The sequence below is a fragment of the Hirundo rustica genome, chromosome 24 (genome assembly GCF_015227805.2).
Source record: "Hirundo rustica isolate bHirRus1 chromosome 24, bHirRus1.pri.v3, whole genome shotgun sequence".
NCBI classification, from domain to species: domain Eukaryota; kingdom Metazoa; phylum Chordata; class Aves; order Passeriformes; family Hirundinidae; genus Hirundo; species Hirundo rustica.
This window is the reverse complement of record NC_053473.1, coordinates 145485-171090: the sequence shown is the minus strand read 5'-3', so window position 1 is coordinate 171090 and position 25606 is coordinate 145485. Positions and strand designations below refer to the sequence as shown.

The window sequence follows — 25606 nt, the reverse complement described above, 5'->3', positions numbered from 1 at the left end:
TGGAGGGGCATGGGAACACGATGAGGGTTGAAGGGCCAGAGGGAAGTGGGAGGATGAGGAGCAGGACAAAGGCTGCAGGATGGGGGTCCCGGACCTCCCCACCTGATATGGGGCCCTCCAGCCGGTTGTGGGGCACTCAGGGGTCCCACAGGGCCCCTCAGAGCAGAAGGTGGCTGTGGTGACTGTGGACGACTGTGATACAGCCATGGCCCTGCGCTTTGGGCCCCTCCTCGGCAACTACTCCTGTGCTGCCCAGGGCACCCAGACTGGCAGCAAGAAGTGAGGGGGGCCTGGGGGTCCCATGGGTGGGGGTTCCTTGGGGTACACATAGAGGGGTCCCTTGGAGGTGAACAGTCCCTATGGGTGAGGTACGTCTGGAGCCCTCACTGGTAGAGATCCCTTGTGGGGGTCATGGATCCCTATGGATGGGGGGGGGTCACTGGAGGTCCCCATTGGTTGGGGGGGGTTCTCTTGGGATCTCAATGCATTGGGGGGGTGGGGAGTCCCTTGGGGGTCTGTTGAGTTCCCTATGGGTGAAAACCCCTTGGGTGGCCCCTCAGGTCCCCATAGGTTTTGGAGTGCGTGGGTGTTCTTTGGGGCTCCCTTGTGACTCACGTGGGATGGGAGGTGGCTGTGTGTCCCTTTGGGGTTCCCTTGGGGACCCCATGGGTTGTGGGGTCCTCGGGGGCCTCTTGAATCCCCGAGGTGATGGTGGGCTCTGCAGATCACTGGACCTGACGGGGCCACTGCTTCTGGGGGGGGTCCCAACGCTGCCCGAGAGTTTCCCAATCCGCAGCCGGCACTTTGTGGGGTGCATGCGGCACCTGCACATTGACCAGCGCCCTGTGGACATGGCAGCCTTCATTGCTAACAACGGCACCCTGCCTGGTGGGCTCCGGGACTGGGAGGGGCTGGGGGGGCTGTGCTCCTTCGAGCAGAAGGAGATGGGGTGTAGGGTTGAGGGGTACCTGAGCAGTGGGGCTGTGTCCCCTGAATGATGGGAAGGGGTTCCAGGGCTGGAGGGATGGATGGGAGTCCAGGGGGCATGGGGGATGCTGTTCCCCCTGGGTGTGGGATGGGAAGTTAGGGGGTGCAGGTGTGGGTTCAGGGGTACCAGGGCCATGAGGCACTGGCCCCTGGATGTGGGGAGGGGGTGTGAGGGTTATGGGGCTGGATGGGGGTCCAGGGGACACAGGGCAGAGCTGTGCCTCCTGAGTGTGGGGAGGGGGTGAGGGAGTACCAGGGCCATGGGGCTGCAGAGAGATCCACTGAACGGGCTGGGGTGGGAGTTCTATGCCCCCTAGATGTGGGAGAGGAAGTCAGAGGATGTAGGTTTGAGTTCAGGGTTGCCAGGGCCATGGGGCTGTGCCCCCAGGGTATGGGATACAGACTAGGGGTTGCTGGGGCTTGGGTACTGGCTGGGGGCCCAGGTCTGGCAGTGCTGTGTCCCATGGGTGTGGGGAGAGGGTGCCAGGCTCATGGGGCTGGATGGGGGTCCAGGGACATGGTGGTAGGGCATTCTCTGTCCCCTGATTGTGGGGTGGGGGCTGAGGGGCTGCCAGGGCCATCGAGCTGGAGTGGGTGGCACAGACAAGGCTGTGTCCCCTGGGGGTGGGGAGATGCCAGGGCTGGGGGACTAGATAGGGTTGTGTCCCCTTTGGGGTGGGGTTGGTGTGTGGGGTGGGGGGTCAAGGGGTACAAGGATTGTGGGGTTGGATAAGGGTTCAAGGATGTGTGGTTGTCTGTGTCCCATGGGGCCAGGAATCCCAGGTCATGTGTGTCATGCGACCCCTGTGCCCCCTTCCAGGTTGTCCCCCCAAGAAGACCCTGTGTGACACCAATACATGCCACAACGGTGGCACCTGCGTGCATGAGTGGGGGGGATTCAGCTGCCGCTGCCCGCTGGGCTTTGGGGGCAAAACCTGCCAGGAGGGTACTGGGGGACCTGGGGGGACAGTGTGGTGGAGCTGTGTGGGGTCCACAGGCTTGTTGTTGGTCTGTGGGAGACATGGGGAGGGCTACTGGGTGGGTGTGAGGGGTGTGGGAAGGGGGTGAGGGGCATCCTTGCATGTGTTTGGGGGTCTGTGGAGTAGTTGTGGGTTAGTGAGGGAGTACAGGGGATGTGTGGCTGTGTGCAGCAGATCTGTGGGAGGGTGTGTTGGCATCTGTGGGATGTGCATGGGGTCCCCCGGTGGTTGCTGGGGATCTGAGAGTGGGTATGTGAGAGGCTGTGGGGGGTCCTGGATGGGGTGTGGGGAGTCCGTGGTTGGGTGTGTGGGTGGTCTGTATCAGGGGGCACGTGGCCGCCTCACGGCGCGAGGGTCCCTGGGGTGGGCTTGGGGGAGTCCGTGGGAGTTGCCTCCTGTCCCACATGCATGCCCCACAGAGATGGCGGGCCCGCAGCGGTTCGTGGGCAGCAGCCGCGTGGCGTGGAACGGGCTGGCGCTGCCCCTCTCCCTGCCCTGGCCAGTCCGCATCATGTTCCGCACCCGCCACCCCCGCGGGGTTCTGCTGCGGGCGGGGGCCGGAGCTCGTCTAACCCTCATCCTGCAGGTGGGCACGGGGGAGGTATGGGGAGGGCATGGGGGAGTCGAATAGGGCAGTTTTCCTGAGGAAAGTGCCAGGGAGGGAGGGTGGTTGCTGGAGGGGGGTGGTTATTGATTTGGGTAGGGGTCATTGCCACAGGAGGTATTGTTCTTGGTGTCATTGGCATAGGGGGCATTGCCCTTGGAGGGTATTGACCTGAGCGGGAGTATAAGGGGGTTGGCACTGGGGCAGTGCCAGGGGTTATTGCATTGAGGGTGGGGGGAGTTATTGGTGTTATTGGCATTGGGGAGTTGTTGGCACAAGGTTTGTTACACTGGGGGGGTCATTGCCCCAGGGGTGTCATTGGAATAGGAGGCATTGCCTGGGGGCTAGATATGGCCACGGGGAAGTAGTCGCTTGAGGGATTGGAATAGGGGAGTTAACCTCAGAGAAGTGCCAGAGGAGTATTGCCCTGGAGGGGGGGGGTCTGTTGGCATTGGAGGTATTGCTGTGGGGGTTGTGTTGCTGGGGGGCGGAACAGTGCAAAGGGGTGCTACCCTGTGAGGGGGCATTACCCGGGGGTTGTGTTATTGTCTCAGGGGAAATTGTATTTCCTGGTGGGCAGTGCCTGGTGCTCACGAGGTTTTTGGGGTCCTTGATGTGTCTACCCCTTACAGCTGAGCGAGGGGCAGGTGGAGGCTGGTGCCTGGCAAGGGGGGGCCCGTTTGGCTACCCTGCGTCTGCCCCAGGCCAAAGTCAATGATGGTGCCTGGCACCACGTGGAGCTGGAGCTGCGGGAAGGCCCCAGGCGCAACCCCTCCACCATCCTCCTCCTACTCACCCTCGACTATGGCCGTCACCAGGTAGGGGGAGACTGAGGCACACGTCCACTCCGATGATCTCTGGGTGCCACTGTGGCACTCCCTGTGGTTCCCCAAGGCACCCACAGGAGTCCCTGTGTCCCCCAGGTGGTGGACGATGTCTCTGGAGAGCTGCAGGGACTGCGACTGCGAACACTGAGCCTCGGGGGGCTGCTGGGGGACAGTGGCACCGTGGAGGAGGGGTTCCAGGGGTGCCTGCAGGTACGGAGGCACAGACTTGGAGGGTGTGGGGAGCATGTGGTGGCAGGTGTAGGTGTGGAGGGTGGGCTTGGGGAAGTGGAAGAGGGAGTAAGGCACATGGTCACAATGGGAGGACAGCACATGGACACAGGGACATGGCATGGGGCTTGGGGAAATGGGCACAGGGATGTGGGCACAGATGTTGGGGATGTGGCACAGGGTGAGGACAGTGCACAATGAAGCAGGGCCTTGCCTTGGGGATGAGGACATGGGCACAATGAAGAGGGGCACAGGAGCATGGGTACAGTGCTTGGGGACCTGGCCCAGGGCTTGGGGACATGGGCCCAGGGCTTGACAATGTAGGACAGGTTGGGGACAGGGAACAATGAAGTCAGGCACAGGGCTTGGGGACATGGGTGTGATAAAGGAGTACACAGGGACACTGGGACATGCGCACAGGGGTTGGGGGTATGGACACAATTGGAGGGAGCACAGGGACATGGGCACAGGGCTTGGGGACATGGCATGGGGAGTGGGATGTGGGCATGATGAAGGGCAGCACAGGGATATTGGGACATGGGTATAGGGATGGGGCATGGGGTTTGGGAACCTGACAGAAAAGTGGGTACATGGGCAGAATGGGTGGGAGGCACAGGGACCTGTCACGGGGTTTGGGGGCATGCAGTGGAGGCATAGCATAGGACTTGGGGACATGGGAAGGATGGAGAAGGGCGCAAGGATGTGGTTACAGGGAGTTGGCACAGGGCAAGGAGACGTAGACTGTGTGGGCAGGGGGACATTGGGGATGCACTGGGTATTCATGGGCATAGTGACATGCCAGGATAGTGACAGGCAGAGGGATATCACCCCAGGGCCTGGGCAGGATGGGGACTGTGCCGTGGGGATATGGGTGTGACTGGGGAGGTCATGGGTGGTACAGGGGGTACCAGCTGGTATTGGGGCTGCTGAAGCACCAAGAGGTGATGTGACTGGGGAGGGGGACTGGCGTGACACAGCAGGTCCTGGTGTGAGGTTCAGGGTGTCACATGTTGTGGGACAGACTGAATGGGATGATGCAAAAGGTCATCCCACCCAGGGGTGGTAGACAGGAATACTGAGGCTGGGCATGGCACTGGGGCGGGAGGGGTCATGGTGGCTGGGGCATCATTGGGGTCACTGACAGGTGACCCCACACAGGGAATTTGGGGTGGGGGGTGTCCCAGGTTAATGAGGGGTCACTGCTGGTGACACTGGGGTGTCACCATGTGGTGCTGAGTTTGGTGCTGAATTTGGTGCTGAGGCACAATGACAGGTTACAGGATGCAGGGAGTTCAGGGTGGCACAGTGGGTCCGGTGTGGTGGGGGAAACTGAGAAGGGGGTGACACTGCAAGAGTCCAGGTTGTCCTGGGCTGTCCTGTGTTGTGGCAAGGGACACTGAGGTAGGGATGACAGTTGGGCAGGGGGTTTTGGGGTGACATGGTGGGTCCCATGTGGTGGTGAGATCACAGTGATAGTGACACCATGCAGGGAGTTCTTGTGGGGTCTTGGAGGAATGGTGAGAGAAACTGAGGCATGGAGTGGAGTGTATTGAGGGGTCCAGGGTGGCTTGGGGGTGGGTTTCAATGAGGACATTGATGGGTGACCCTGCAGGGCCTGCGTATTGGGGACCCTGTGGTGACTGCGGGTGCCCTGAGCCTGGCACAGGCGGTGCAGGTGAACATGGAGGAGGGCTGTGCCCTGCCCGATCCCTGCGACTCGGGGCCCTGCCCCCCCCACAGCTACTGCAGTGACGATTGGGACAGTTTCTCATGCCGCTGCCACCCAGGTGAGCAGGGACCGCCCAGACCTTCGACACCCCCTCAACACACCCCAGACATCCCCCAATAGCCCTGGACACTGACACCGCTGTGACATTCCCCTCTGCCACCCCAGTGAACAGGGACACCCTGAGACCCCCCAGAAGCCTCCTAACACTCCCCGACACTCTCCTGATACAGCCTGAGGCCCCTAAGATGCTGACACCCCTGTGACACATCTGTGGCACCCCTCATTTCTACATCTTTGAATGGAGACACCCTGACAATTCCTGACATCTCCTGACACCTCTGTGAGACACTGACACCAGTGAGACACCCCTGTGACACCCCATACTGCTACCCTGGTGAGCAGAGACCCCCCCCCGACAAATCCCAACAGCCCCTGAGATACTGCCACCCCTGTGACACGCCCCCGCCACCCCCATGAGTGGAGACCCTCCCAGCATCTCCTGACAACCCTGAGACACTGCCGTCCCCAGCACTGCCACCTTGTGACATATTGCCCCAACAACACTGTCCTTTCTGGGCACCATCACTCCATCCCTGCCACCAGGGCAGTGCTACCCTCCTGTCACTGGCACCTGGGCACTGCCACCCCTGTCAGTGTTCCTAAGGCACTGCCCCCCTCCCTGGGCACTGCCAGCCTTGTCTCCAGGTACTGCCTACCCTCATCCCTGTTCCCTGAGCACTGCCACTGTTCCTCACTCTCACTGTCCCCAGGGCACTTGCACCCTTCCTTGTCACTGCCACTCCTTATCACTGTCACCCCACACTGCCCCTCACCCCCATCCCTGTGCCCCATCACTGACCCCTATTGTCCCCAACCCTGTCCTGTGCCCAGGATACTTCGGTGACAGCTGTGTCAGTGCCTGTGCCCTGGACCCCTGCGAGCCTCCGGGTACCTGTACTCGCCGCCCAGGCATGGCCCCTGGCTATGCCTGTCACTGTCCCCCGGGCACCTTTGGGACCCTCTGCCAGTACCGGTTGGTGACACTGGGGCACATGTGTTTGCCAGGGGGGCACAGAGCACCCAGGAGAAGAGGGATGCTGCGGGTAGGGGGTGAGAGGAGTGTGGGCATATGAGGCAGGGTGAGTGTGCAGGGGCATAGTGCACATGCAAGAGCTGTGATGGGTGTACAAAAGGCAGGGGGAGCATGGAAAGGGCACAGTGGCTGTGCAAGAGCTGTGGTGAGTATGCAGGGGTCACTGTGGATGAAAGTGGTATTGTGGGTGTAGAAGTGGCACAGTGGGGGTGCAGGGGGCACAGGTGGCACTGTGAGTGTACAAGTGGCATTGTGGGGGTATCCTGGCATGGTGCCCAAGTGCCAGCTCCAGTGTCCCCAGCGAGGCGCAGCCATGCCCACGGGGGTGGTGGGGACACCCCACGTGCGGCCCCTGCAGCTGTGATGTCACCCATGGCTTCGACCCAGACTGCAACAAGACTACGGGCGAGTGTCGCTGCAAGGTGAGACATGCCAGCCCTTGTCACCTCCCCTGCCAACACTTGCCATCTTCCTGTCACCCCTCTGTTGCCCCCTGCCACCTCCCTGGCACCCCCTGTCAGCCCCCTGTCACCCCATCCCCATGCCTGCAGTGACCCTCTGTCCCCACAGGACAACCACTACCGCCCGCCAGGAGGGGACACATGCCACCCCTGTGAGTGTTACCCCACTGGCTCACTGTCACGCCGCTGCGATGCCAACACTGGACAGTGTCCCTGCAAAGCTGGTGTCATCGGCCGCCACTGTGACCGCTGTGACAACCCCTTTGCTGAGGTGACAGCCAGTGGCTGCGAAGGTGGGGCACTACCAATTTGTGTCACCCTGTGCTACCCTGAGTGCCCACCGTCACCCTGCTGTCACCCTTTGTTACTTTCTGTCACCTTGTGTCACCTTGTGTCATCCTATGTCACCCTGAGTGCCATGACTGGCTACTACTGTCACTCTGCTGTCACCCTGCTGACCCCATTGTCACATTGTGTCACCTTGTGTCACCCCACTGTCACTCTGTGTCACACTGGTGTCATCCTTCTGTCATCCTGTGTTTCCCTACACCATCCTGTGCCATCCTGATGTCCTTCTGCTCTGCCACAGCTGTCACCTTGGGTGCCAGCGAGTGCCATTGTCACCCTTGTATCACCCTGTGTCACCCTGTGTCACCCTGCTCTGCCCTGTTGCAACCCTGTGTCACTCCGAGTACCAGTGACTGGGTGCTACTGTTGTCGTGCTGTCACCCTGTGCTACTCTGCATCACTGTATTGTCACTTTGTGTCATCTGCTGTCACCTTGCTGTCACCCTGGCTGCTGAATTCTGCCAACACCTTGGTTGTTGGTGTAATCCCATTGACACCTTGTGTCACCCCACTGTCACCCTGTGTCACACTGCTGTCACACTGCTATCACTCTGTGCCACTATGTCACCCTACTTTCACCCTTGTGTTACCCTTTTGTCATCCTGCTCTGACACTGCTGTCACCCTGCTGTTAGCCTGTGTCACCTGGTTCCAGTGACCAGATGCCACTGCCACCTTACTGTCACATTGTGTCCTCCATTTTGATGCCCTGTTGTGTCCCGCAGTGAACTATGACAGCTGTCCCCGGGCCATCGAGGCTGGCATCTGGTGGCCTCGCACTCGGTTTGGGCTGCCAGCTGCAGCCCCCTGCCCCAAGGGCTCCATTGGTATGTGGAGACATGGGAACAGGGCGGGGGTGTCACTGGGCACACTGCCAGAATGGGCCTGGAGGTGACACATTGGTGGGGGATGGGGCTGAGAGGGGTTGACACCACGGTGGCATCGTTTGGGTGGTACAGGGAGGTGACACCATGATTGCACTGAGACACGGTGAGGAGAGAGGACAGCATGGTGTCACTTCAGGGTGTTGATATGGTGGTGGCACTGCTGGGATGGGATGTTGACACCAGTGAGACAGGGCTGGGGTGTGTCATGATGGTGGCACCAGCTGGATGGAGCTGGGGTGGGGTGGAACCATGGGGCATCACTGGGACAGGGCAGGGGATGATACTGTAGTGGTGTTATTGGGTTGGTACAGGGAAGTGACACTGTGGTGGCACTGATGGGATGGGTTAGGGGTGGTGACACCTGGGTACTACCAAGATGGAGTGAGGGTGACACGAGTTTGGACTTGTTGAGATGAGGCTGGGGCTGCCACTGTGGTGTCACTGCAGAGAGTGTGACACTGGTAGTGTCACTGGGACAGGACTGGTGGCTGTCACGGTGGTGTCACTGTGGGGTGGCACAGGAGTGTGACATTGTGGTGGCACAGCTGGGACAGGGCATGGCACCACAGGGACAAGGCTGGGGGCACCACTCTGGTGTCACCGTAAGGGTGGAGCAGGAGTGTGACACTGGGCACTGCTGGCATGCTGTGAGGTAAGGCTGCTGCACTGTCCCCATGGTGCACTCAGTGTCCCCATCCCACAGGCACAGCACTGCGCCACTGTGACGAGCACAAGGGCTGGCTGCCCCCCAACCTCTTCAACTGCAGCGCACTGGCCTTTGCTGCCCTTCGCCCCTGGGTGAGCCGGGGGAACACCAGCAACAACCATGCGGCAGTGCCACTGGGGCTCCCCTGACTCTGTATGTGTCCCCACTAAGGCGGAGCAGCTGGTGGGCAATGAGTCACAGTGGGACGCAGGGCAGTCGCGGCGTGTTGTGCTGGCGCTGCGTGAAGCAATGCACGAGGCCCGCGGGTACTTCGGCAGTGATGTGCACCTGGCATACCGGCTGGCAGGGGCCCTGCTGCACCATGAGAGCCGCCAGCGTGGCTTCCACCTCGCTGCCACCCAGGACGTGCACTTCACTGAGGTGGGCATGAGGTCACAGGGATGGGGACATGCCCGGAGGGGGACATGCACGGAGGGGAAATGGGCGAAGCAGAAAAGAGGATGGGATGATGAGCACCCCCATGGGGAGGGATGTGGGTGCAGGATTCCACACACCAGAGTGATGGGCACCCTTGTGGGGAGGGATATTGGGACAGGAAAGCAGAAAACCTGGGTTATGGGCACTGGGGAGGGAGATTGAGGGTGAAGGAAAAGAGGTTGGAGTTATGGGGACCCTTGTGGGGAGGGTAGTATTGGGGTGGAAGGTCAAACACTGAGGTGATGGGCACCTGCATAGGGAGACTGAAGGTGTTGGTGCAGGAACCTGGCTGCCAGGATAGATGGCACTCACCTGGGAAGGGTATTGGTGAGGAAGCCCATGCACCAGGGTGATGGGCACCCACCAAGAGAGGAATGTTGATGTAGGAGGTCTGATGCCAGGGCAGTGGGCATCCCTGAGCAACGCATGTTGGTGTGGCTCAGGGTGCACCCCCAACTTTGTGGGGGTACAGCACCCCCCATTCCCCACTGTCGGTGCCAGAGTGCCCCAGCCATAGATTCCTGCAGGGGAGGTTAGGGACCCCCTGCCCAGACCCTAGAGTGCCAGCTTCCAGTGCCACTACCGCTTCCTTGCCCCCAGAACTTGCTGCGAGTGGGCAGTGCACTGCTGGACATGGGGAACAAGCGGCACTGGGAGCTGATCCAGCAGACAGAGGGTGGCACGGCCCAGCTGCTGCAGCACTTCGAGGAGTATGCACGAGCCTTGGCGTGGAATATGCCCCAGATTTACCTCAGCCCCTTCACCATTGTCACCCCTAATATTGGTCAGTGGGGACATGCATGGCTGGAGGGCTGTGAGGGGTGTATCTGCTTGGGAACACAGGCATGATAGGAACATGTGTGTCCTTGGTGTGGTGCTGGGGACATGGGCATGGATGTGCCTGGAGGATGTATGTGCTGGGGACATGGACATGTGTGTGCTCAGGGGATGTGTGTGTGTTGGGGACATGGACACGTGTTTGGGAACACAGGTGTGTATATACCTGGAGTACGTGTGTGCACAAGGACATGTGAGCAGGGGATGTGTGTGCACAAGGACACGTGTGCTGGGAGCATGCATGTATGTGTGATGTGTACCTGGGAAAATGTGCTGGGGACATGGACATTTGTGTGGCTGGGAAATGTGTCCTGGGGAATGTGGGTGTGTCTAGAGGCATGTGTGTGTTCCTGGGGACATGGGCTGTGGTCTGTGTGTCTGGGGTCAGTGGGTGCTGGGTACAGAGGGTGCTGTACTCTGTGCGTCCCGGGGTTGGTGGGTGCTGTGGTCAATGGATGTCAGGATCCATGGCCCCTGGGGTCAGTGGGTGCTGGGGTCCATGTGCCTGAGTGTTGGTGGCTGCTGGTGTCTGTGAATGGATTCATTGTTCAGGGGTTGTTGGATGTCAGGGTCAATGGGTGCTGGGCTCAGTGGGTGCTGGGGTCAGTGTGCCACAGGGTTGCTGGGTGCTGGGATCTGTGGTCCTGGGGTCTGCATGCCTGGGATCCATGGCTCTGTGTTTCATGGGTGCCTGGGTTGGTGAGTGCTGGGGTGGGTGTGTCCCAGGGTCGGTGGGTGCTGGGGTTGGTTTGTGCCAGGCTTGATGTGCCTTGGGATTAGTGAATGCTGGGGTCGGTGGGTGCTGGGGTCTGTGTGCCTCAGGGTTGGTGGGTGCCATGCCACGCCATGCCATGCCATGCCATGCCATGCCATGCCATGCGTGACATGGTGCCACAGTGGTGTCGGTGGTGCGGCTGGACAAGAGCAACTTTGCGGGTGCTCACCTGCCACGGTATGAGGCACTGCGGGGGGAGAAACTCCCAGACCTGGAGACAACCGTCATCCTGCCTGACAGCATCTTCCAGCCCCCCGAGGACAGGCGTGAGTCCAGGGCATAGGGGGGACAGGGGGCAGGGCTGGAGACCAGCTTGCATCCATGGGGCTGGCAGGGCTTGGGGGTGTCCCCCATTTGGCCATGGGGACATGGTACAGCTGCGGACCCTGGCTGGGGGCTGACAGGAATGGGGGAACCCCAGAATGCCCATGGGCTGACAGGGTTAGGAATCCCAGTGCCACCATGGGGACCGCAGTGTGGCCTTGAGGCTGGCAGGTTTGGGACCCCAGGGTGGGACTGGCATGGCTGGGGACCCTGGTAAGGATGCAAGGACCAGGGACCCCAGGGTGGCATCAGGGATCCTGGTATGGCCATGGTGGTGGGCAGGGTTGGGGACACAAGTGTGGACATAGGGACCTGTGGAGCTGGAAGTGTGGGAGGAACCTTGTGGTCATGGGACTGGCAGTGCTGGGGACCCAGCAGTGGCCATGGTAACCCCAATGAGGTCTTAGAGCACCATGCTACTCCCTGCCCATGGCCCCCAGGCCCCTCAACTGGACATGGGCAGGCACTACAGGGCACAGGTGGGCAGGAGGAGGAGAATGAAGCAGGCGAAGAGGAGGAGGCAGGGATGACTGTGGTGACCCGGCACAAGCGCCATCCATCCCTGGGTGAGGGCCAGGCCATCGCCAGCATCATCATCTACCGCACCCTGGCCGGTCTCCTGCCCCAGCACTTCGACACCGACAAGCGCAGCCTCCGGTGCCACTGGGGATGGGGAGTTGGGGGGCTGGGTGTGGCACATGGGGTGTCAGGGCAAAGCCAGGCTTCTGGGGGGTATAGGGAGATGGGGACAAGGGTGTCCGGAGGTATCCCAGGGGAGGGTTGGGAAAGGGGACACATGGGGTGCCCAAGGTTGGGGGGCACAGAGTGCCTGAGGATGGGGGGCAGAGGGTTGGGGAGGTGGCTCAAGGGATGTCCAAGGATGGTGCCCATGGGGTGCCCAAAAAAGGGGGCACAGGGGAGAAAGGGGTGCCCTCACAGTGTCTGTGTGGTGCAAGGGCACTCTCTGGCACTAAGGTGGGTTTTGGGGTGCCTTGAGTGGGCTCCCTGACCCCGGTGCCTCCCAGGGTGCCCAAGCGCCCCGTCATCAACACACCGGTGCTGAGCATCAGCGTGCACACGGGGGGCACAGATGGCGTGGGGGGCACAGGGACCCCCCGGGCACTGGTCAAGCCTGTCACCCTCCAGTTCCGGCTGTTGGAGACCCAGGAGCGCTCCAAGCCCATCTGTGTCTTCTGGAATCACTCTTTGCGGTGAGGGTGGGACAGAGGACACCCCAGGGGTGACAGGGACACCCTGGGGGTACAGGGACGTACCGGCGGTTAGAAACATGGGATTGGGGATGGGAACACCTTGGGGAAGATGGGAACACTCCAGAGGGACAAGGGATCTCCACACAGAGACAGGGGACCTGGGGATAAGGACACCCAGGGGATCAGGGGTTATCCCAGGGAACACCCTGCGGGGAGAGAGGCCATGGAAATGGGGACACCCCAGGGAGATGGGGACACTTCAGAGGGGACAGGGGACACAGGATGGGGACATCCCATGGAGACAGGGGACATAGTAACAGGGATAGGAACACCTTGAGGTGACAGGGGACATAGGGACACTTTAAGGGGACAGAGGACATCTTGAGGGGACAGGGCAGGATGGATGCCCCAGTGTCCCTGCGGGTCATGGGTAACATGGGAACAGGACATGAGGGGACAGCTCCGACCCTGGTGTGTGTCAGGGATAGGATGGGGGGCTGTTCCCAAATGGAGGAGTGTTCCCGGGTAAGTGTCCCTGGTGGGTGAGTGTCCCCAAGTGGCAGTGGTTGCCTCTTCTCTGTGGATGGATGTCCCAGTGGGTGGGTGTGCACCCCTCTGCGAGGGTGATGCCAGTGGATGTCCCCCATGCATGTCCCTGGTGGGTATCAAAGTGTTTGATCCCTTGGATGGGTGTCCTGGGTCAAATGCATGTACCTGGGTGGGGGTAGATGTTCCCAGTGGGTGCTCCTGGTGGGTGTCTCCAGTGTGTGTGTGTGTGTGTTTGTCCCCGGTGGGTTTCCCGACTTGTGTCACCTTGTGGTGCTACCCAGGGCGGGCAGTGTAGGTGGCTGGTCGGCACGAGGCTGCGAAGTCGCCTTCCGCAACCAGAGTCACGTCAGGTGCAAGTGCCACCATCTGACCAGCTTTGCCGTCCTCATGGACATCTCCCGCCGAGAGGTGGGGACATAGGGGGACACGGAGGGGTGCATGGGGACAGAGGGGGACTGATGTGACACAGGGGATGTGGAGGCACACAATGACCCTGGGGCATGGAGTGACTCAGGGTGAGGGCCCTAGTGGGGACATGGGGGTGGATGGAGAGACATACAGAAATAGAGCACGAGGTGGTGCCAGGCATAGGGGTGGGGCTTTTGATAAAAGGAGGGACAGGATGGGAGGGGCTTGGCAGAATGGGCAGGGCATAGTGGGGCAGGGGCAGGGTGGAGGAGTGAGTGCTCATGAAGGTGGGGCTGAGAAAAGTATGGGGCCTTAAGTGGGGTGGTGCTAAATCCAAGGGGTACTGCTAAATCCAATGAGTGGGGCTCCCTTGGGGCAGAGGTAAATAGGATGGGCAGGGCTGTGTCAGATCTGTCAGAGCTCCCCCGGGGGCGGGTCCAGTCAGGATGAGCAGGATTCCAGTGGATGCCACTGAGTAGTCTGGGCCTGTGGGTCTCCAAGAGGTAGAGCTGATGTGGGTGGGGTTACAAGAGGTGTGGCTGATTGATGCAGGCATGTTTTCAGGGGCTGTGGCTAAATAATGTGGGCAGGGTTTCCTAGGGTGTGGTTGAAAAACTGTGGGTGGAGTGTAGAGAGGCGTGGTGAGTGCTGTGGGTGTGGTTTCAGGGGGCAGGGTGGAGTACAGTAGGTGGGGTTGAAAGGGGCAGGGCTGAGGGATATGGGATTTTGAGGGCTGGGGCTTAATGGTATGGGAGAGGTTTAAAAGGGTGGAGCTACACAATGTGGGTGGGGTTTTAAGAGGCATGGTTGAAGGGCTGTGATGGGGGATTTCATAGGGTGGGGTCACCAGGGGTAGGGCTGAATAATGTGAGCAGGGCTTTCTATTGGGGCATTGTGGGCAGGACTTCCCAGGCCCAGGGACTGATTGCTTTGTTATGTCTCTGTTGATGGGGATATCTGGGGGGGACATGCCCACTGAGCACATGCCTGACATATGCCTATCCTGGTGCTGCAGAATGGGGAGGTGTTGCCGCTGGCAGCGCTCACCTACGGCTCACTGGGCGTGGGGCTGGCGGGCCTGGCGCTGGTGGTCGTGTCCTTAGGGACCCTGAGTCGGCTGCACTCCAATCGCCACAGCATTCGCCGGCATGGCTCAGCTGCCCTGCTCCTTGCACAGCTTGTCTTCCTGCTTGGCATCAACCAGGCCGATGTTCCGGTGTGTGGGAAAAGGGGGCTGAGAAAGGAGGGAAGGAATGGGGGTCATTGGAAAGAGCTGGTTGGGTCTGGAGATCTGCTGCCTTTGAAGTGTTTGGGTTGGTGGGGCTGAAATGGGTGGGGCTAAGGAGTGGGCAGGCCATGGTGGGCGGGGCCTAAGGGGTGGCATCTAAAAGACATGAGGACAATAATCGGTGGGGTCTGTCCAAGGGGTGGCGTTTGTATAAAGGGGTGGGGCTTCCAAAGCAGTGGGGCTGATAAACAGGTGAGGCTCTCTAAGGGGTAGATCTTATCAAAGGGGTTGGCTCTCAAGAGGGTGGGGCACTGAAGGGGTGAGGCCTGTAAAAGGAGTGGGACCTTTCAGGGGAGTGTGACCTCAGCAGAGGAATGACCTCTCAAAGGGGGTGGAGCTTGAGGGGTTGTGCGTACAGCTGGATGGGCAGAGCTGTAGGCACGGCCAGTGGATGGGGCTGTGCGCTAGCAGTGACGGGGCGTGTGCAGCTGGCGTGCACGGTGGTGGCCATCCTGCTGCAGTTCCTGTACCTGAGTGCAGTAGGCTGGGCGCTACTGGAGGCGCTGCACCTCTACCGGCGCCGCAGTGAATCCCGTCATGTCGACCGTGGTCCTATGCGCTTCTACCATGTGCTGGGCTGGGGACTGCCTGCCTTCATCACTGGTGAGCCCTGCTGTGAAACCCTGCTCTCATTCTGACCTCACTCCCTGGACCACCAGCTACCCACCTCCACCTGAGTCAACACCTTCTGGTGGCTACCCCCTTCTGGGCTATGGCCCTACGGCCTGAATTCCTCTCCGCCAATCAATTTGATGTGTGGTGGGGTCCTATTTCCATGTGTAACCCCACCCCCAGAATATAGAACCCCACCCCCAGAATATAGGCCCACCCCAAAATGCATCTTTATCAGCACAGTCACACGTGTGGACATAACCCTGCCTCCAACAGGATCGTCATGCCCAATGCAGACCAGCCCCACTCCAAGAGTTTAGCTCCACCCTTAAACACCATAGCCCCACCTTGGTGGTTTTAGACACACAGCCAGAGTCATAGTACTGCCCTCATAAGTCAAACCCAATCCCCAAGATTTTAGACAGGCCCTTGGGGGAGCTCTGACATAACCCTCATCCATCATAGCTCTGCCCCCAAACTTTCAGATACCTCCCCAGGGTCATAGCCCCCTCCCAAAGCGTAAAACCCTGGCCCAGCATTTTATCCCCACCATAGGAGTTTAGCCCCACCCTCATCTATCATATCTCCACCCCAAGAACATCTTTCCCATCCTCTTCAATATGCCCCCAGGACCATAGCCCACCATGAATCGTAGTCAGATACTCCCCCCAGATCTTAGCCCCGCCATCATCTGCATAACCCCACCCCAAGAGAATGGACCTGTAATAACCTGTTAGACAAGCCCCCAGTGCCATATCCCTGCTCTCATCAACACTGCCACATGCCAAGCACTTAGACATACCTCATTTGCATAGCGCTGCCTCTACCCAGTGTAGACACAGCCCTGAGGGCAGCACCTTCTTGCCAGCCCTGTGCCATCCATGAACCATTCCATGCCCCATCCTGCCACATCTTCACCCTGTTTAAGCCTGCACCTCCCACCTTAGCCCCCTGTCTCCTCTGATAGCCGTGCCCACTGAATTGGCCCCACCCCTATTCTCTCCTTTGCAGGGCTGGCTGTGGGGCTGGATCCCGAGGGCTATGGGAACCCTGACTTCTGCTGGCTGGCCCTGCATGACAGCCTGGTGTGGAGCCTGGCTGGGCCCTGTGCTGCTGCCCTCGCTGTGTGTACAGGGCTAGGGGCTGGGGAGGGCAGGGGACCCCCTATCACCCTGCTCACTCCCTGCACCCCCAGGTCGGCATCTTGTTCCTGGTGCTGGCGGCCAGGGCCACCTGTGCTACTCCCCAGGGCTTCCAGAAAAAGGGCTCAGCGTGAGTCACCCGGGCGGGGTCACCCATGGGGGGCAGGGGACACAGTGGGGATGGAGTTGCGCAAGGAGGGCATGGGAGGTTGGGGCACCCATGATGGGCACAGAGGGTTGGAGCACCTATAGAGGCTAGGGGGCACCCATGGGGGGCTGGCCTTTTGGGGAACCTGCAGAAGGCAGCGAGGCATAGGATGGACTGGGGCCTCCATGGGGGGCAGGAGGGCACTGGGCTGCCTATGAGGGGTAGGAGGGAACAGGGAGACTGGAACATATGTAGGGGCAGGGAGGCACAGGGCAGCCATGGGGAGGCAGAGGGGCATGGAGAGCAGGGGGGTACAGGGGGCTGGAGACAATGGGGGGCATGGGATCATGGGAGGTTGGGGCAACTGTGGAGGGCAGGAGGGCACAGGAGGGACCTGGACACCCATGGTGGGTAGGGGGATATAGAGGTCTGGGGCACCTGTTGAGGGCAGGGGGTACAGGAGATTGGGGCACCTGTGGAGGGCAGGGGGGCATCAAGGGTAGAGCCTCATCAGGGTCTGGGGGCGTCAGGGGAGATTGGGGCATCTAGGGGGGCAGGGGGGCATGGAGCACCCATGGGGAGGCAGAAGGGCATTGGTGGCAAGGGCACAGGGGGCTGGGGTTAGGCTGGGCCCATGGGGAACAGAGGAGCTCAGGGGGCTGGAGCACCCAAGGATGGCAGAGTGGGTGGTTGGGGCATCTGCTGGGAAATGGGGCCATGAGGAGCTGGGGCAACCCCAGGGGGCAGAAGTACAGAGGGCTATGACATGAAATGTCATTGAGATGACACTGGGGTGCCATTGGGGTGCCCAGGTCTGGGGTGCGCACAGCTGCAGTCCTACTGGCCATGCCCAGCCTGGCCTGGCTTCTGGCTCTGCTCTCAGTCAACAGTGACATGTTGCTCTGTCACTACCTGTTCGCTGCCTCCAACTGCCTCCAGGTCAGTGGGGACCACCTGAGACCCTACCCCTGGACCCCCAAAACACACATCCCTGGGACCTCCAGAGCCACCGCCCAGGACTCCAGAACCCCAAAGCCTCCACCTCTGGGATCCCCAGTGACCACCACCCCTGGGACTCTCAGAAACCCCAGAGCCCTGTGAAGCTCACACCCTTGGTACCTCCAGAGTCACACACCTATTTGTGGGGCACCCAGTGGGCACAGAGGGGTCCTTTGCCATATCCAGGGCACTAATGGGAGGTACCCAGTATGTATGGGGGCACCTCAACCACTCCATGGTGCCCAGGGCAGGCAGCCAGTATGTATGGGGGTCTCTCACGCTGTCTGAAATATCCGTGGGGAGCACCTGGTGGGTATGGGGGGGAACCTCATTCTCTTTGAAGTGCCAGTGGGATGCACCCAATCTGGATGGTGACCCCTTGACCTGTCCGGGATGCTGCTGGGATCCTCCCAGGCGGTACCACCCTTCCTTGTCCACCCTGCCCCCTCTCTGCCCAGGGCCCCCTCATCTTCCTGTCCTGTGTGGTGCTGAGCAAGGAGGTGCGGAGGAGCCTCCGCCTGAGCTGCGCCCGCTGCCACCACCCACCGCTGGCCACCAAGGCCACCCTGACCCCTGTGAGTGCTGGGGGACATGGGAGGTGTCATGTAGTGAAGGGCAGCCTGTGCCATGGCTGTGACATCTCTGTGCCCTTGGCAGGCCTATGGCAGGGACAGCACATATGTGGCAGGGCGGCTGTACCCCTCCCCAGATGGTGGGTCCTCAGGGTCCCTGCACAGCACCACACGCTCGGGCAAGAGCCACCACAGCTACATCCCCTTCATGCGGCGGTACTGGGCACAGCAGGGGCTGGGGCATGGGTTTTTGTGGGGTTCTGGGCTGGTGTGGCACTGGGATGGCAAGATGGGCTGATGGGATAGCAGGGTGCTGGGGTGGTGGCATGGCATGGCATGGCATGGCATGGGAGTACTGGGATGGCAGGATGGTGGGGTGACATGGTTGTGAGGGTGTTTGGATGGAAATGGCATGGTTGCATGAAAGTATAGTAGCAGGGTGGCATGCAGATGAAGTGGTGAGGTGGCAGGGTGGCGGGACGGTGGCAGGGTGGGGGGTTGAGGGGGTGGCAGGGTAAGGGGGTGGCAGGAGTAGGTGTCAGGTTGATGGATATCAGGGTGGTGGGTGTCAGTGGATATTGGGGTGTCGGTGGGTGTTGGGTGTTAGTAGGTGGATATTGTGTCAGTGGGTTGGTGTCAGTGGGTGACAGTGGGTGGTAGGTGTTCATGAATGGGGATCGGGTGCTGATGAGTATTGTGTTCCCACAGGGAGGATTCAGGGCTGGCAGGCAGCCCGGGGCCAGTGATGGTGCCTGAGCCCAGAGGGCTCTTCCTTGACACTCAGGACCAGCCCGAGGGTACAGCATCACCCATAGGGCAAGTGTGCCCAGCCTTGGCCCAGGGGGCAGGAGGTGTCTCTGGGCACCCCCTGACCCGTGACCCCCTAGAGCACGACACGGACTCAGACAGTGACCTGTCCCTGGATGACCCAAGTGGCTCTTACGGCTCCACACATTCCTCCAACAGCGAGGACGAGGCCCCCCGCAGCTGGGACACCCTGCCTGGGGCTCCCCCAGGTCCCCCTGGCCCTGGTAACACCCCCAGGGGGCACCCCGTGGAGATGGGGGAACCTTCGACCTGGGTGGGTGCTGATGAGGATGCACCCAATGGGCTGGGGGAAGTCCCTTGCCTCATCTAAGATGCTGATGAGGAGCACCTGGTGGGGGTAAGGGTCCCTTGACCAGTCTGGAGAGGTGATGGGGCCATTGAATGGATTTGGCTGGGAGGGAGACTCATCTTGGCAGGGTTCTGATGCAGGGGGCACACAGTGGACAAGGGATCCCTTGTCCAGCCCGGTGTTCTGATAAGAGATGTATAGTGGATATGGAGGATAGGGTCCCTTGTCCAGTCTGGAGTGATGATGGGGGACACCCCCCTCGCTATCTAGGGGTCCCTCATGGAGCCAGAGGTGCTGATGGGGCACCCAGTGGGGGAAGGATCACCCTTTGTCCAGACTGGGATGTGGATGGAACAGACACAATAGGTGTGGGTGCATCCCTCACACTGACTATGTGCTGATGGGGGCACCCAGTGAGGACGGTGGGGGAAGGGTCCCTTACTTCCTTCCTTCCTTCCTCACAGGTGACCCCCTGGTGTCCCCGGGGTGCCCATACTGGCCAGGGGAGTTTGTGACGACAGCAAGCGAGAGCGAGGGACCAGGAGGTAGCGAGGGGCTGAGAGTGCAGCCAGCCGGGAGCCAGGGACACTCCTGGAGCAACCCTCCCCAGCCCAACGGCGAGGCACTCCCCAGGGACCCCCTGCTGTTGCCCTTGCCCCACCCCCACAAAGGTATGGGTTGCCATGGCAGGGGTGGGCCCTCCAAATCTGGCCTCCCCACCCATGAGTGATGCTGACCCTGCAGGGATCCTGAAGAAGTGCCTGCCCCCCATCAGTGAGCAGGGCAGTGCTCAGCACCCTGGGCTGCCCCCACCGCCTCCCGCTTGCACGGCTGCCTCCTCAGGCAGTGATGGGGGGGCCCTCCCAGTCCCCCGGCCTCGGCAGAGCCTCCAGGAGCAGCTCAGCGGCCTCACCCCCATTGCCATGAGCATCCGCACAGGCACTGCTGACGAGGACTCTTCTGGCTCTGAGTGAGTGCCCACCACATCCGAGGGATATTCACTGGGAGTTCTTAGGGTACCAGGGTTCCCATTGGTTTTGAGGGTGCCCTTGGGGTGGGTGGCCAGGGTTCCTGTTGGATGGACAAGCAGTCAAACACTTGCTTGTTTGGTACCCTTTGGGTGCCTATCAGGTGCATGGATGGCTACGTACCAGGGAGCCAACAGTCCCGTTGCACTCTCATTTGGTGACAGGGTTTCTCTCAGGTATCCACTGGGCACCCACTGGGTCCATCACTGCTTGTTGGCTACCCATCAGGTGCCACAATACTGACTGGACACCCACGGGGCAACATTACTTGTCGGGCATCCATCAGGTTCCCTGGCTTCTTTTGGGTGTCTACTGGGTGCCAGGGTGCTCAACAGGTGCACTTTGGATGCCCATCAGATGCCATGGTTCCTTCTCAAGTGCTTATCGGGTCCCAGCAGTCCCTTTGGGCACTCCTTGGGTACCAGGATGCCCATTGGGTGCCCACCAGGTATAAAGTTGTTTGTTAGGTGTCCATAGGGTGGCAGGATAACCAACAGGTGACCACTGGGTGCCAGGATTCCTCTTGGAATCCTGGGTGCCCATGGGGCGCTAGAGTGGCTGTTTGGTGTCCACTAGATGCCCACTGTGTGTTGGGATACCCACTGAATACTCATTGGATGCCCACTGAATACTCACTGGGTGTTCATCAGGTCTAACTGCACCCATTGGATGTCAATTGTGCATCCATTGAACATTGTGAATCCATTTGGTGCCTAATGACTGTCCACTGGGTGCCTAATGACCTCTGGGTGCATACTAGGTGCCCATCAAGTTTAACTGCACCTGTTGGGTGCTCACTGACCATTCAGTCACCCATTGAGTGTTGGGGTGTCCACTGAAGGCCCATCAAGCCTAACAGCAGTCATTGGGTGCATGTTAACTGTTCATGAGTGTCCATTTACCACTAGGTGTCCCATGGGTCTAACAGTGCCCATTGGGTGTTGGAATGCATGTTGGGTGGCCATTGACTCTCCAAATGTGCCTATTGACCACTGGGTGCCCACTGGGTGTTGGGGTGCTCACTGGGTGCTGGGGTGCCCACTGGGTACCCCCTGACCACCCACAGATGCCCAGGGCAGAGCTGGCATGGCAGCACTAACCCTACTCTTCTCTCCCCCTCTACCCCCCAGATTTCTGTTTTTTAATTTTCTCCATTAACCCAAGGGGGCTGGGGGCCTCCCCCCAACCCCTACCCCTCCATCTCCACCCACAGATGGGCACTGGGTGCTGGGGGGCACAGAAGGCACCCTGGCACCCACCTCCCCCATCATGCATCTGTCTTGTTTTTTATTACCCCCACCCCCCACTTTGTATCCACCCCCTCTGCGTCTGTCCATTCCCCGCCCCACCAGGAGCGACGAGACCTCGATCTAATGGGGACCCAGCAGGCAGCCCACCCACTGTGCCAGGGACACCAGGACAGGGAGGGCACCGGGGGGACAGGGGGGACACACCACGATCGGTGGGGCACAAGGACTGGGAGGACATCAGGAGGGGGGCAGGGAGCCACAAGCTCCCCCCCCAGTGCACATTGTATCCTTGCAGGGATTGGCACCTTGGGGGGGCAGCACAGGGTGCCCCTGTTGCCCCCACCATGATCACCCCTAGCCCCTTTGCCCAGTAGAGTGTCTTATTTAAAAAACACATGAAAATACAAAAAAAGGAATTTATAACCAACTTCTCCCCTTGTGCACACCCCCCTTGCCCCCCAAGGTGCCAACCCCCCTGAAGATGCCACCTGTCCCATGGTGCCAACTCCCCCAGTTGGGGGCATGTGGAGGGGGGGGGATCAGTTGGGGGTTACAGGGATGTCTGGCACGCCCCCGCCCAGGGGTGAGGCTCAGGTGGGGGAACCCAGGGATGGGTGTTGGGGCAGGGTGAGGGACCCCTGGATACTGGGGAACATGGGAGGTTTCCTACTACTGACGGGACTGTTTGTAATTAAAGCAAAACCCAATGAGTGCCTCAGTTCATCCCTGGGGAGACCCCTGGCTCTGCCACCCCAACCTCAGCTCATCCCTGGGGGTTCCAGCTCTGGTCTGCAACCTGACAACTCAACGGGTGCCTTGGCTGCTCCCGGGGGCCCCTGGCGCTGCCTGCCTCCTTCCAAAACCCAGTGCATGCCTCAGCTCATCCCTGCGGTGGCCTTGGCTCTGCCCGCCCCAGACTAGGTACCTCAGCTGGTACCTACGGGGGGTCCGGGTGCCACCAGGGCCTCTGGGTGGGTGTGGGGTGGTTTGGGGGTGTCACCTCGGGGTGCTGCTCACCGCCGTCTTACGGGTGGGCCGCAGACGGGCGGGGGGGGGTCCTGGTTTGCACCCCGAGGCAGCAGATGGGGGGGCTGCTCGTGCTGCACCTGCAGAGGGGAGAGAACCCATAGGGAAACTGAGGCACTGGGGAGGGTGCATCCCCTGCACCAACCCCAACTCCACTACATCCTTACCTCTGGAGGTGGGGGTCCTCCCACCCACTGCTGGAGTCCGAGGGGACACCTTGGGGAGGGCAGGGGGTGCCGGGGAACAGCCAGAGGGGACAGGAGTGGTGGTGGTCCTGGCGTGGAGCTGGCGGGTGGAGGAGGGGCAGGGGACTGTGCTCCCCCTCACCTTAGGCTGGCCTGGGGAGAGAGGGGGGGCATTGGGGTACAGCCCAGGAACCCCCATGGCCATGGTCTCCCCATCCCCTTGTCATCACTACCTGCTGTCCCCCCCCGGGGGGGCTCTGACCTGCCCCGGGCACCAGCCCCCTGCCCCTGGGGAGGGCATGGCCGGGGCAGACCAGCGCGGGTGGGGGGCAGCGCCCTGCCCCCAGAGGGTCCCTTCGCTGCTGCTGTGGAATTACGGCTGGGGGGTGCCTGAAAATAGAGGGGGGGACATGGGAACATCACTCAGTGAGTGCCCCCCACCCACAGGGCTGGACACGGGGGCACTCACTGCCCCCGTCTAGGATGGGTTTGAGGGGTAATCTGGGTGTTCAGCCCAGCTGGGTGATCAGCTACACTGGGACTCCTACCCGTAGGTCTCACCTACCTTGGGGACACTGGTGGCAGCAGATGCCCCCCGGGGCTTGGTTGGGAGGTGGGGGATGGAGGCAGGTCCCTGCGAATCCACAGTGGGCAGGAGCGCCCGCACGGGGCTGTCCTTCACCACGAAGGTCTGCCGGCGGGGGCTGCGGGGCGTGCCAGGGCATGTGGTGGCGGGTCCCGGGGGGTCTCCGGGGGCGGGAGGGGGCAGGTGACATCCCTCCAACTGTGCCGCCAGGCGCGTGGCTTCCCGCACCATCTCTTCCAGATGGGCGCCGTGCAGGGGACTCCAGCGCCCGTTGCTGTGCCCGTGCCAGCACCCCCCGCCTGGCCTATCCTCATCCTCCTCTTCCTCCTGGCTGCGGATGCGGTGGGGGAAGGGGAAAAGGTGATGTCAGTCCCCAACGCCACTGCCAAGAAGTGGCAGGAGCCCTCCCCATGCCATCCAGGACCCCATTCATTGGGTGACACATCCCCCAGAACAACATCCATGAGGGGGGCTTGTCCACAGGACCCCCAAGACCCTGTTCATGGGGTGACATATCCCCTAAGGCCCCATCTTTGGGGTGCGATGTCCCTCATGGCCTTTAGGACCCCAACTATGAGTTGCCACATCCCTCACAACCCCATCCATGGGGTGACACATCCACTAGGACATTGACAATGAGATACCATCTCCTCCTGTCCTCCATGTCCCATCTTATTCCCCATGTCCTCAACTATAAGATGCCCTGTCCCCCCTGTTCCCATCCACGGGGTGTCCTGTTCCTACTACTCCCCCGTACCTGTCAGATGGGGATAGCACACCAAAGTCGAAACTCTCCTCGGTGACAAATCGAACATCTGGGGGGACACTGGGGGTGAATCTCGGCCTCCCCTACCCCGTGGGGGAAACATGGGGGACACGCAGCGGTGGTGCTGCCGTACCTCGGTCCTCGGCCATCGCCTCAAGGCACCAGGGCCACCTGCGGGAGCTGGGGGGGTTACCACCAACCCCATCGGGTTCCCCCACCCGTGCCCCTACCCGCACCCCATGTCCCCAACCCCCTGCGGGGGCCCGGTGGCACCGGTCAGCGCGCGGGTGACACGGCCGGTGCCAGGCGCCGCCAGGCTTGCTGCCACCAGGATGGGGACAAGGACGGCTCTGCCGGCACCAGTAGGCGAGGATGACACCGGCAACCCCCACCCAGGGAACCCACAGCCCAGCACCCCCAGCCCGGGTGTCCTCAGTGCCACAATGGGAGGTCCCACCCCTGCACCCTGATCTCTGTGAGCCCCTAGTGCCACAGTGGTGGTTCCCAGCCACTATCGGGGGACCCCAGGCCAACATTAAGGGGGTACAACCCTGCTGGGAGGTCGCAGCAACCGACCCAGGGGAACTCCCGTTCCATACCCAGAGGGTCCCACCCAGCCCCACACCCATACCCCGAGCCCGGGAGATCCCCAGCCCCACATTTTGATCCCGATGGGGTCACAGCCCCACAGCCTGGGGCCCCAGCTCCACATCCTGATCCCGGGGGACTCCCAGCCCCCCCCCCCTCCCCGATCCCATGGGACCCCCAACCCCACATCCTGATCCTCAGGGGGTCCCAGTCCCACACTAGGGGACCCCATTCCTGTACCTAGGGGTCCAAGCCCTTCACCCCAATCCCTCGGGGACCCCAGCCCCACACTGAGGGGTCCCAGTCCCACATCCCCATCCCATCCACATTCCTAGGCCTCCCAGCTCCCACGTGGAGGGTCTCAGCCCCAAACCCCGATCATGGGTGTCCTATTCCCACTCCTGGGCCTCCCAGCCCCACACTGAGGGGTCCCAGCCCCATAATGGGGGATCCCTCCTCCACACCTGAGGAATCCCCCAACCACGCACCCCCAGCCCGGGAGACCCCAGTTCCACATTGGGGGTCCCAGCTCCAGACTAAGAGGGTTCCAGCCCCACCGACAAGTCCCGGCCCCGCACCCCAATTCCTTGGTGACCCCAGGCCCACACTGAGTAAGTCCCAGCCCCCACCAGGGGTTCAGGCCTCACAGCCCCAGCCCTGGGGGTCCTCAGCTCCTACCAGGGGGTCCCAGCCCCTCACCCCGATCCCACGTCACCCCATCTCCGCATGGGCTGATTTACCCCGCGCTCCACGGCCTCCCCGATCTCCCCGCAGGCTGCCCCTCTACTCGGGGGTCCCGGTCTGCCCTTTGTTCCCCCCTTTTCCGCCCCCCACCTCACCGCCCCCGGCTCCCGCTCGTCGCGCGCGCCGAGAAGGCGTGGCCCAGCGAAAAGGGGCGTGGCGTCGTT

At 61.2% G+C, this 25606-nt stretch overlaps 2 protein-coding genes across 6 annotated transcripts in view; one reads left to right on the top strand and one right to left on the bottom strand.

The window, feature by feature from the left end:
- The window catches only part of CELSR2 (cadherin EGF LAG seven-pass G-type receptor 2), a 30672-nt gene extending 8645 nt beyond the window's left edge, over window positions 1-22027 (top strand). The window contains exons 6-35 of one of the 3 annotated variants that reach the window (XM_040085439.2): window positions 122-279; window positions 725-888; window positions 1808-1933; window positions 2387-2553; window positions 3204-3389; window positions 3495-3608; window positions 5239-5413; window positions 6247-6388; window positions 6750-6870; window positions 7019-7202; window positions 7982-8083; window positions 8847-8941; window positions 9021-9230; window positions 9888-10071; window positions 11022-11165; window positions 11664-11880; window positions 12249-12434; window positions 13265-13391; window positions 14407-14607; window positions 15108-15282; window positions 16303-16415; window positions 16487-16563; window positions 17394-17520; window positions 18039-18155; window positions 18238-18368; window positions 18861-18949; window positions 19040-19183; window positions 19734-19940; window positions 20014-20239; window positions 21428-22027. In XM_040085439.2, the coding sequence (XP_039941373.1) occupies window positions 122-279; window positions 725-888; window positions 1808-1933; window positions 2387-2553; window positions 3204-3389; window positions 3495-3608; window positions 5239-5413; window positions 6247-6388; window positions 6750-6870; window positions 7019-7202; window positions 7982-8083; window positions 8847-8941; window positions 9021-9230; window positions 9888-10071; window positions 11022-11165; window positions 11664-11880; window positions 12249-12434; window positions 13265-13391; window positions 14407-14607; window positions 15108-15282; window positions 16303-16415; window positions 16487-16563; window positions 17394-17520; window positions 18039-18155; window positions 18238-18368; window positions 18861-18949; window positions 19040-19183; window positions 19734-19940; window positions 20014-20239; window positions 21428-21455 (4437 nt within the window). In that variant the 3' untranslated portion in view covers window positions 21456-22027. Of the gene's footprint in view, window positions 1-121; window positions 280-724; window positions 889-1807; window positions 1934-2386; window positions 2554-3203; window positions 3390-3494; window positions 3609-5238; window positions 5414-6246; window positions 6389-6749; window positions 6871-7018; window positions 7203-7981; window positions 8084-8846; window positions 8942-9020; window positions 9231-9887; window positions 10072-11021; window positions 11166-11663; window positions 11881-12248; window positions 12435-13264; window positions 13392-14406; window positions 14608-15107; window positions 15283-16302; window positions 16416-16486; window positions 16564-17393; window positions 17521-18038; window positions 18156-18237; window positions 18369-18860; window positions 19184-19733; window positions 19941-20013; window positions 20240-21427 lie in introns of all 3 variants that reach the window. The other 2 variants (XM_040085441.2, XM_040085440.2) reach the window with 2 other exon arrangements.
- A 174-nt stretch (window positions 22028-22201) lies between these two features.
- Window positions 22202-25592, bottom strand: PSRC1 (proline and serine rich coiled-coil 1). Of its 3 annotated transcripts, none has more exons than XM_040085443.1 (7): window positions 25533-25592; window positions 24244-24281; window positions 24102-24159; window positions 23324-23675; window positions 22992-23148; window positions 22741-22911; window positions 22202-22653 (listed from the first exon to the last, which is right to left on the bottom strand). In XM_040085443.1, exons 2-7 carry the CDS (start codon window positions 24257-24259, stop codon window positions 22544-22546), a joined length of 864 nt encoding a protein of 287 aa, XP_039941377.1. In that variant the 5' UTR covers window positions 24260-24281; window positions 25533-25592; the 3' UTR covers window positions 22202-22543. The 3 variants fall into 3 exon arrangements, with proteins under 3 accessions (XP_039941377.1, XP_039941378.1, XP_039941379.1); XM_040085444.1 differs by having other exon boundaries at window positions 25538-25585; XM_040085445.1 differs by lacking the exon at window positions 25533-25592 and adding an exon at window positions 25439-25493.
- Window positions 25593-25606: the final 14 nt, after the last annotated feature.

Excerpts from the sequence above, each read along its gene's own strand:
- PSRC1 (XM_040085443.1), bottom strand. Across the intron at positions 22,912-22,991 it reads CCCCCGGGGGGGGACAGCAG|GCCAGCCTAAGGTGAGGGGG; the intron begins GTAGTGATGACA and ends CTCTCTCCCCAG. Across the intron at positions 22,654-22,740 it reads GAGGACCCCCACCTCCAGAG|GTGCAGCACGAGCAGCCCCC; the intron begins GTAAGGATGTAG and ends TCCCCTCTGCAG.